We start from the raw sequence: 11547 nt of genomic DNA, 5'->3' as shown, positions 1-11547 counted from the left end.
TAAAAAAGTATCCATAAATAGCTCACAGCTTAGTATATAAAATCAGATTTGTAAATAAGTAATCTGTAATTAGACTAATTACAGTCAGATTATTCCTATTTTATAATATCTAAAAAAAATTGTAAAAGAAATAAAATCCTTCCTCAGAAAAAAAAAAGAAACTGGTATATTTATACAATGGAATACTACTTAGCCATAAAAAGGAATTAATTAGGCCGGGCGCGGTGGCTCAAGCCTGTAATCCCAGCACTTTGGGAGGCCAAGACGGGCGGATCACGAGGTCAGGAGATCGAGACCATCCTGACGAACACGGTGAAACCCCGTCTCTACTAAAGAAATACAAAAAACTAGCCGGGCGAGGTGGCGGGCGCCTGTAGTCCCAGCTACTCTGGAGGCTGAGGCCGGAGAATGGCGTGAACCCGGGAGGCGGAGCTTGCAGTGAGCTGAGATCCGGCCACTGCACTCCAGCCTGGGCTACAGAGCGAGACTCCGTCTCAAAAAAAAAAAAAAAAAAAGGAATTAATTAATGGCATTCACAGTGACCTGGATGAGATTGAAGACTATTATTCTAAGTGAAGTAACTCAGGAATGGAAAACCAAACATTGTATGGTCTCACTGATATGCAAGAGCTAAGCTATGAGGATGCAAAGGTATAAGAATGATACAATGGACTTTGGGGACTTGGGAGGAAAAGTGGGAGGAGGACAAGGGATAAAACACAACAAATATGGTGTAGTGTATACTGCTCAGGTGAAGAGTGCACCAGAATCTCACAAATCACCACTAGAGAAATTACTCATGTAACCAAATACCACCAGTACCCCAATAACTTATGGAAAAATAAAAAATCAAATAAAATAAAATAAAAAGATATCTCATGCTCAGGAAAAAGAAGAATTAATATTGTGAACAATAACCCTATTACCCAAAGCAATCCCTATCTATGAATTCCATGCAATTCCTATCAAAATGTCAATGACATTCTTCACAGGTGTAGAAAAAATCCTAAAATTTATATGGAACCAAAAAAGATCCCAAATAGCCAAAGCAATCCCAAGCAAAAAGAGCAAAGCTGGAGGCATCACACTACTTGACTTCAAATATACTACAAAGCTATAGTAACAAAATCAGCATGGCACTGGCATTTAAACAGACATTTAAACTAATGGAACATAATAGAGAACCCAGAAATAAATCCATGTATTTACAGGCAGCTGATTTTTGACAGTTGCCAAGAGTACACATTGGGAAAAGGACACCCTCTTCAATGAATGATTCTGGCAAAACCAGCTGTCTATATGCAGAAGAATGAAACTAGATCCCTATCTCTTTTCATATACAAAAACCAACTCGAAATGTATGAAAGTCTTAAATGTAAGACCGAAAAATATAAAACTACTAGAAAAAAACATAGGAGTAATGCTTTAGGACTTCAATCCAGGCAAAGATTTCATGGTTAAGACCTCAAAATCACAGACAACAAAAACAAACATAGACAAAATAGACTATATTAAAATAAAAGCTCTGCACAGCAAAGGAAGCAACAGAATAAAGAGACAACCTGTAAAATGGGAGAAAATATTTGCAAACCATTCATCCAGCAAGGAGCTAATATCCAGAATACACAAGGAACTCAAAAATTCAACAGCAAAATAGTAATAATAATAATCCTATGAAAAAGGGCAAAGGATAGGAATAGACATTTCTTAAAAGAAAATGGCCAACAGAGATATGAAAAAGTGTACAACCTCATTCATTACCAGGAAAATGCAAATCAAAACCACCATGAGATATCATCTGACCTCAGTTATAATGCTATTATCAAAAAGACAAAATATAAGGAATGCTGGCGAGGATGCAGAGAAAAGGAAACTTATCCACTGTTGGTGAGAATATAAATTAGCATAGCAATTATGGAAAACAGTATAGAGGTTTCACCAAAAAATAAATAAATAAATAAATAGAGCAACCACATGATCCAGCATTTCCACTACTGGGTATTTATTCAAATGAAAGGAAATCAGTACATCAAAGGGATACCTGCACTTCCGTGTTTATGCAGCACTACGCACAATAGCAAAGATATGTAATCAAGCTAAATATTCACCAATGGATGAATCGATAAGGAAAAAAATTACCTATGTATATATATATACACACACACATATATATACACATACACAAACATACACACACACATCACCTTTACGTCTTTCTCACATCTACCCAGGATCTCAGAGGCACTGCTCAATCTTAGAAGTAAGCCTCTCTGCCAGGAAACATGAAGGACCTTGAATCTTTTTTCAAATCTTTCTCTGCCATAGCCAGGGCTTCTGCTTGCCTGTTTCCCTCTGACTACTCTGATGAGAAGATTTTAAGCAACTCCCAGTGATTTTGCTACAGCAAATTATGTATTTCAGGACCCTCTGAGGGGTTCACTCTTTCCTTTGTCACCTTTTCTTTCCTACAAGAATGCCAACACAGGCCAGTTCTTGGCAAGAAAGCATCTGGCTCCCTGAAGACAACTGTGGTGGTGGGAAGACAATGACTCTGGCACACCCCTCTCTCAGCACTGACCCTTAATAAAGCAATCACAAGTTCATCAGTGGGAACTTCCCAAGGAGCTTCCAAAATGTCCTTTTAAGAGTGATTTTAAGGTAGCCCTGAGGGTCTGGAGCAATTCAGTACTATGCTGGTCTCCTATAAAGCCAAGAGGAAGTAAATTGGTTACTGACTAGAGTAGCATCAGAGGAAAGGAGGGGGATTTGACCCAGCAACAACTGGCAACTGCCTTCTCAGAGGATTTGCATTGTCAGTGGCTTATGGGGCCCAGGGAGGAGGTGGAAAACACTCTACATTAATGTCCCAACATCCCAGAGGAGAAAAAAATTATAACTGACGGAAATGTAATAAAACAGTCAAAAGCAGATGTAACCAGTTGTAGATATTGTGAAACATATTGGTCTTTTTGTTCAAATATTATAATTTTTATTAAAATAAAAAATAAATTAAAAGTATGTGCCCCACTCTACTCATATATTCCCCCTCTCTATCTGAATGTTCTCTCTAATCCCCATCCTCTGGCAATCAGATTTTTTTAAAAACGTATTACAATGTACACACAAGAGTTCATAAAACATAAATTGAGAGTTTAAAGAGTAATTATAAGGTAAACACTACATTTTATGTCAGGAAATTGGGTTTGTTCAACACTACTGAAATCTGCTATATGTCTCTTCCTACTCAAAATGCCCTCTCTGCCCTCCAATTCCAGAGTTAACTACTTTTCTGACTTTGATGATAACTATTTCCTTGCTTTTCATCACACATTTACCCCATATATATATATATTGCTATCTAATATACTTTCATTTTGCCTAGTTTTGAACTTTATATAAATAAAATTAAAGTAGTCTTCTTGGGTTCTTTTAACATTATGCTTGTAAGATCCATTTGCATAGCTGCATGAAGGAAGAGTTTTATTTTTATGGGTAAGCAATATTCCATTATATGAATATACTACAATTTGATTATTCATGGTGCTGTTGGTGGACCAAGTGTTTCCAGTTTGAGGCTATCATGAACATACTGCTATGACCTTCTTGGACACGTGTGTGGTAGAAATTTGCACCCAATGTTTCTCTAGGGTGTATACCTAGGATTGGGAAAAGAGCCAACATGGTAGCTGTAACTGGTATTGCACTTTTTTCTTTTTTCTTTCCTTGAGACAGGGTCTTGCCTTGTCACCCAGGCTGGAATGCAATGGCACAATCATGGCTCACTGCAGCCTCAACTCCCACTACAGCCTTCCAAGTAGCTGGGACTACAGGCACATGCCATCACACCCAGTCTCCAACTCCTGGGCTCAAGTGATCCCCTTACCTTGGCCTCCCAAAGTGCTGGGATTACAGGCATAAGCCACCATACGTGGCCTTCATTATGCTCAAATGAGTGCTTCTCTAATATCTAGTCAGGGTAACACGTTTTCATGTTTACTGACCACTTCGATTTCCTGTTTTGAGATAAAACTCTTCAAGTCTTTTGGCTACTGTTTTATTAATTGTCTTCTTCATTGCAAGTTTGTTTTGTTTTGTTTTGTTTTGTTTTGAGATAGCCTCTCTTTGTTGCCCAGTGAGGCAATCTCGGCTTACAGCAACCTCAGCCTCCCCAGTTCCCCAAGCAATTCTCCTACCTCAGCCTCCCGAGTAGCTGAGGTTACAAGTATGTGCCACCATCCTGGCTAATTTTTTTGTGTATATTCCTAGCAGAGACGGGTTTTCACCATGTTGGTCAGGCTGGCCTCCAACTCCTGACCTCAAGTGATCTGCCCGCCTTGGTCTCCCAAGGTGCTGGGGCATGGGTGAGCCACTGCACCTGGCCAGATTTTTACAAGTTCTTTATATAATTTGAATATAAGCCCTTTGTTGGTCATGTGTATTTCAAGCATCTTTGCCTACTCTATGAATTGTCTTTTGTTTCTCTCAATTTTGATGTGTCAAATTCGTCAGTCCTTTTCTTCATTATTAGTACTTTATATACAGTACTAAAATCTTTACCTACCATGAAGATATTCTTCCATTATATATTCAAATCATTATTCCTACTTGGATCCATAATCTACCTAGAATAGGTTTTTTGATATTTTGGGAGAAGAAGGTCAAGTTTTATTTTTCCACATAGAAAATATGAGTCTCCATAGGACACCATAAAGGCACTTTATTATCCCAGTACCATTTACTGGGGAGAAAAATGGAAAACAGTCTTTTCCCTATTATGATGAAAGGTGCAACATCCATCATAAATCAATCCATCCATGTGTATGTCAGTGTCCACATGCATGTGGAGTCCTTACTTCTGGTCCATTAGTCTATGTTTCTATGCCTCATCAGTACCACACTATCTTCATTCCCATGGCTTTCTTCGCTAAAACAAGGCTTCCATCTTATTCTCATTCTTTAGTGGTGTCCTGGCTATCATTAGCCATTTGTTTTCCAAATATACTTACAATCAGTTAAGTTCTATAAAATCCCTCTCATTGCAACGAATCTATATAGATCAATTTTGGCAGAGCTGACATTTTTACAATATTTAGTCTTCTTCCAATCTATGAACATGGAATCTCTCCACATTTAGGTCTTCTTGAATGTCTCTTCATTCAGTTTTACAATTTTCACTAAAGAGGTCTTTCACATATTCTTTTAGATTTATATTTAGTTATTTGATCATTTCCATGCCATTTAAGTATTACTTTCTAAAAATTTCTTTCTAACAGTGTTGCAGTACATGTAGAAATATGATTGTTTTAAATTGATTTTTTCTAGCAAATCTGTAAAACTATTATAATGGTAATTTACCTGTAGATGCTTTTGGATTGTCTACGTATACTACCATTTCCTCATATCATTATAATTTTGTTTTCTCTCTTTTCTGTCTTTATACCTTTCATTTCCATTTCCTACCTAACTGCACTGGCTGAAACCGCTAGTGTACTGTTGAACAGAACTGATAATAATTTGTATTCCGGCATTCTTGTAATGTTTTGCTCTCAAAAAAAGGTTTTAACACTTTTCCATTAAGTATAATGATTGCTATGGGAATTTTGTGGATAATTCTATCAGATTAATCTATCAGATTAAAGACATTTCTTTTTATTCCTAGTCTGCTAAGAATATTTTTTAAGTAAATAAGGGTAAATTTTAGAAAATGTTTGAGGACTTCGTTGTTTCACTTAAATAATCACATGATGTTTCTTCTTTAATCAGTTCATATGATGTGTTATAGCAATTTTGCTTTTCAAACGAAAAGTCATCTATGTGTTCCTAGGATAAACTCAAGTTACTTATGATATATTAATATCTATTTGCTTATTGATTGATTTGGTTTGCATCAATATTTGAAAGTTATATTGAGCTATAATGTTTCATTTCTATATTGTCTTTATTGGGTTTGGCATGGAGGTTATGCCAGTCCCATAAAGGGAAGGGTAGCATCCATTCTTCAGAAGAAACCATATAGCATTCTTTAAATATTTTCTATAGATTACTCCTTAATGTGACCATCAAAAAAAAAGTTGAAATTTTGTGGATTCAGCACATTCCCTTGGAACAACAGTAGCTTCCTAACTAGACTCTCATTATTCCTTCAACCTGATCTGATAGTCACTTCAAGGCTGGTAGTTCTTCGAGGTTTGTAAAGTTTTTAGATATCTTAAACAACTTTGATTCCTTTTAACAAGAAGATTGCATGAAATTCTAGGTCACTATTAATGAAATTTCCTAATCAATATTTATTACATGACCGAATGCATATATTTTACTCCTCTTTTTTCATATGTGCAGGTTTTTCTTTATCCCGTTCTTCTATTTTTAAGTTAAACTAACATTTTAAAACAAAACACAATGTTGAAAAATTTTAATGAATTAAATTATGCCAAATGCTAAGGCACTAATAAAGGTGCTATACTATTCTCTCTTTGTTCCCTTCTTCTTCATGTTACTTTTCAGATGCATAAAGAGATTTGATAGAGCCTGTACAAGAGAAGAGGTTAAGCTCTGTGCAGCTCTAAAAATAAGTGAAAAAATTATATATTTATGTATAAGGAAAGGAACGCTAACATTCATGAGATTTTCAAGAGGGCCTATTATACTCCATAAAGCTGGGAATTGTATCTCACACCAATTAGAATGGCTATTACTAAAAAGTCAAAAAATAACAGATGCTGGCAAAGTTGCAGACAAAAGAGAACATTTACACACTGTTGGTGGGAGCAGTTAAACCGTTGCGGAAAGCAGTATGGTGATTCTTCAAAGAGCTAAAAACAGAACTACCATTCGACCCAGCAATCCCATTACTGGATATTTGCCCAGAGAAATATAAATCATTCTACCATAAAGACACATGCACACAGATGTTCACTGCAGCACTATTCACAATAGCAAAGACATGGAAACAATCTAACTGCCCATCAATAGACTAAAGAAAATGTGGTACATATACATCATGGTACATATACATATGCAGTCATAAAAAAGAATGGACTCATGACCTTTGCAGAGACATGGATGGAACTGGAGGCTATTATACTTAGCAAACTAACACAGGAAACCAAAGAGTACATGTTCTCACTTATACGTGGGAGCTAAATGATAAGAACTTACGAACACAAAGAAGAAAACAGACAGTGGGGTAAGAAGAGTGAGAGGAGCGGAAAAGATAACTATTGAGTGCTGGTCTTAATATCTGGGTGATAAATATGTACAACAAACCTCCATAACGTGTGTTTACCTATGTAACAAACCTTCACATGTACCCCCAAACCTAAAATAAAAGTTAAAAATAAATACATAAGTAAAAGATTTTAAAAATAAAAGACAGAAAAAAGAGATTGGGAATTGTATTAGTCTTCAATTCTGCTATTTCTGCAAAAATTATACTGGATTGTAATGGTTTTCTGTGCATACACAGAATCTTCTAAATATTTTTAAGTGTTTTTAATAATCCACTGTGTTACTCTGCAGTAATTTGCTGTTCTTTTCTCCCATTGTTGAGTATGTGGCTCTGGTTCCCTTATAGGTAGCACAGCAATGAATGTACCTCCTTCTCAGAAGCTTTTGCTCCTGGGATTAGGTTGATGGGCCTCTAATGTCACCAATGAAATGGGATCTTAGATATTTTCCAGCTAGGATATGACAGCTCCCAATAAAATCAAGTCACTAAACCTTTACTGCAAGCAAGGAGCCATTCTGGAACATAAAGACTTTAACCTTGGGTAGGAAGCAGGCAAGTAGAAGTCTTCAATTGCGTCATAACTTTCACTGAGGCCTCCAGTGACCTGAGAAAGTAATTGTGAGTGTCAGAGCCTTGTTCTTCCTTTTCTTTCTCCAGCAGCACGCTTCACCTACTCAGGAGAGTGCCTACGCAATCTGACTTGACAACTTCTAGAAAGAAATTGGAGCAACAGGGGTCTCAGCAGGGTGGTCTTGGGCCAAACAGTGAAAGCAGGCAGGCTTACCCTTTCCTCTTCTGCCCCCTTCAACTTTTTCCTGGTGTTCTTACCCACATCCCTCACCACACCACACCCTTTCATTCATCCTTGTCCCAGACTTATTAAGTATATACAGATAAGCAATCCAGGGAACTTGCATTCATTAAGAGAAACCCAGAAATTCAAAAGGACTGATGCTCTAAATCCAGAGGAATAGAAAACAGGAATTGGGCAGCTGCCAGCTTTCTTGCTTTGCTGGAGTATTCTGGAATTTGATGGATTGAGGGTTCTGGACACAATGCCCAAAGCCCCTTCCTTGTTGTGCTGGGTTCCTATTTCTGTTCTCAGCACTGACTCAACAGCTGCACAAGAGCTCGCCATGTTGGCTTGGATTACACCCTCTCACCCAGATCTCCGGCAGTTTGCGGGCAAACCTCCTGAGCAGCCTTGGGTGATGAAACCTATCGTGGTAGCAGGAGAATGGGACTGTGAATTCTCAATCCCCTATCCCCACCCCTTCCTTCCTCTCTCAGGTCCTTAAAGTCTAGCAGAAGGAAGCACAGCAGCAACTGACTGGGCAGCCTTTCAGGAAAGATGCAGCCACTCCTGCTTCTGCTGGCCTTTCTCCTACCCACTGGGGCCAAGGCAGGTGAGTGACCGCCCCCACCCACAGAGGCCTGACATCATCCCATAGATTCTTGAGCCAAATTGCCTTGTATATCCCAATTCTGTACTGTTGAGCAAGTTATTTGAATTTGTATTTCCTCAGTTTCCTCATCTATAAAATGAGAATAATATTAATACCGACTTTGCAGAGTTGCCATGAGAGTTAAATAAGTTAGAGTACTTAAATGTCTTGGAATTGCCCGCACACTGTAAGTGCTATAAAAACTTGCTTTGTATAAATAATTCAGCAGCATGTGTCAGAGTTTACCTAGGAGGTAAGAATACAGCAGTAACAGTACCATCAGCTCATGTCTAGATTTTTAAACACCAGTCCCACCTGGTCTTGAATTGGACTCAGAGGGCTCCGGGAAGCTCCATGAGGATGAAAGTATAAGGGAACTTCAGGAACAATCCTGTATTTACAGCAAAGCATCTCCTCAATACCTGAGGCTGAAGCTGGCCTTGCCTGGAACAAGGGTTGTTCTCCCTCTTTTGGAGAGGAGAAGGGAGCTGAGGCCTACGGTGGGGAAAAGAGCTCCTTTCAAGACAGCAGTGTTTCCTGTAGAACCCAGGAGCCCCCTCCCAATCTGGTGCCCCATAGACTCCAACCCTCAGCACCATCTCCTCCCTCTCCTGCACCTTCTCTCCTGCCATCTCCATCTTCCAGCCTTTCTGGAGCCACCAGCCTTTCTGGTACTCACACTGCAGGTTCAGCAAGCATAGAGTTAAGTGCCAAATGCTTCCTTCCAGGGGAGATCATCGGAGGCCGGGAGACCAGGCCCCACTCCCGCCCCTACATGGCGTATCTTCAGATCCAGTCTCCAAGAGGTCGGAGCAGCTGCGGAGGGTTCCTGGTGCGAGACAACTTTGTGCTGACAGCAGCTCACTGCTGGGGAAGGTGAGGAGTTAAGTAGCTTCCTGGGCAGCCAGGAACACAGCCCTGGGGAGCTCTTCGGAGCATCCATCTGAAAGAAGGGTTGTAGCAACAAAAAGGGTGAAAGAGGGACCAAGTGAGTCTTTGCGGGAGGGAACAGGCCAGTGTAAACGAGGAGGAAAGGAGGATACGATCAAAAAGAGCAAGAGGAAGAGATGGAAGACACATATTGGGGCTCAAAATATAAACTCAGGCTATTTATCAATTTAATCTGGGGCAGCAAACCTGAAGGCAACTACCACCCTGTCATCCCTAGCTCAGAGGTGCTGAGAAAGAGGATACAGCTGAGCCCCTGGGCCCTCCCATCCCCTCGATTCTGGTTAGCTGCAGTCTTGCCCTCCTGGTGCTGTCCGCCTACCCTGCAGAGCCGGTGGACCATAGCTCCTGCAGCCCAGACCTACCTCTTGCTTTTGCAGCTCTATAAATGTCACCCTGGGCGCCCACAATATCCGGAGACGGGAAAACACCCAGCAACATATCACTGCGCGCAGAGCCATCCCCCACCCTGGATACAATCAGCAGACCATCCATAATGACATCATGTTATTGCAGGTACCACCTACCTGGCTCTCTGGCTCCTTCCTAGTGTGTCCAGGAACAATGGAGGAGGAAGTGAGGGCAAGGCTTCAGGGTAGCGGGAAGGGTATGGGACGTGTACTGCACCAGCGACCCCTGAGCCTTGGCTGGAGGCCCCAGCTGAGCGGGAATGCCTACATTCTTCCTCCAGCTGAGCCGAAGAGTCAGACGGAATCGAAATGTGAGACCAGTGGCTCTGCCTAGCACCCAGGAGAGACTGAGACCCGGGACGCAGTGCACTGTGGCTGGCTGGGGCTTGGTCAGCCAGACGAGGAGAACAGACAGACTCCGAGAGGTGCAGCTGAGAGTGCAGAGGGATAGGGAGTGCCTCCGCCTCTTCTCTTTCTACGACGGCGGAAGCCAGATTTGTGTGGGGGACCGGCGGGAACGGAAGTCTGCCTTCAGGGTAACGCATGGGCATTGGCCAACACACCCCGGGATAGAGGGGCCTATGCAGAGCCAGGGCAGTGCGAACAGATTCCATCCCCACAGCCTCAGCCTGGGGGCCAGATCAGGGTGAGCTGGGGACTGATTTCCCCATCAACCTGGTCTCTGGGGGAATAGGAGGAAGACCCACAACATATACATAGGCAACATTCTCCTGGAGAAGGGGGAGGTACCTTGACTCGGATTGGGCTGGAGACAGTAACTCAGGCGGAGCTGAAGTCCAGCGACCAAAAGGGTCCAGAGGCTTGGCTCTGCACCCCACCAATCTTCCATCTCACACGCACCCAGTAGTTGAAGGGGCCCACCCACCCCTGCCTTCTCTGAGAGCCCGGAGCTCAGGGCAGCAGGAGCAAGGAGGCCTGTCTCAGTCTCCCTTCCCCTCTCTACCTACAGGGGGACTCCGGAGGCCCCCTGCTGTGTAACAATGTGGCCCACGGCATCGTCTCCTATGGAAGACCGTCAGGGATTCCTCCAGAAGTCTTCACCAGGATCTCAAGTTTCCTGCCCTGGATAAGGAGAACAATGAGAAGCTTCAAACAGCTGGATCAGATGGAGATCCCCTTGTGACTGACTCTTCTTCTCGGGGACACAGACCAGCTCCACAGGGTTGCCAGAGCCTTAATAAACGTCCCCAGAGTATAAATAACCAATTCCTCATTTGTTCATTAAACGTCATTCAGTACTTAGTTTGTTTGGATTGCTACAACAAAATAGCACAAATTGGGTGGCTTATAAATAACAAATTTATTTCTCACAGGTTTAGAGGCTAAGAAGTCTAAGATCAAGTCACTAGCTGATTCAGTGTCTAATAAGGGCCCATTTTCTGGTTCACAGACAATCATTGTCTCCCTGTGTCCTCATATGGTAAAGGGGCAAAGGAATTCTCTGATGTCTCTTTTACAAAGGACCTAGACCCATTCAAAGAGCTCAGCTCTTACG

The 11547-nt window shown here is 41.3% G+C and overlaps 1 protein-coding gene across 1 annotated transcript; it reads left to right on the top strand.

Annotated features, from left to right (window-relative positions):
* The first annotated feature begins 8532 nt into the window (after positions 1-8532).
* On the top strand, positions 8533-11290 carry CTSG (cathepsin G). The gene is made up of 5 exons (XM_001114339.5): positions 8533-8634; positions 9402-9549; positions 10002-10137; positions 10313-10567; positions 11002-11290. The coding sequence occupies exons 1-5, from the start codon at positions 8580-8582 to the stop codon at positions 11173-11175; spliced, it is 768 nt and encodes a 255-aa protein (XP_001114339.3). The 5' UTR covers positions 8533-8579; the 3' UTR covers positions 11176-11290.
* Positions 11291-11547: the final 257 nt, after the last annotated feature.

Source organism: Macaca mulatta, chromosome 7 (assembly GCF_049350105.2).
Source record: "Macaca mulatta isolate MMU2019108-1 chromosome 7, T2T-MMU8v2.0, whole genome shotgun sequence".
NCBI classification, from domain to species: domain Eukaryota; kingdom Metazoa; phylum Chordata; class Mammalia; order Primates; family Cercopithecidae; genus Macaca; species Macaca mulatta.
This window is presented reverse-complemented; position numbering and strand designations above follow the sequence as displayed.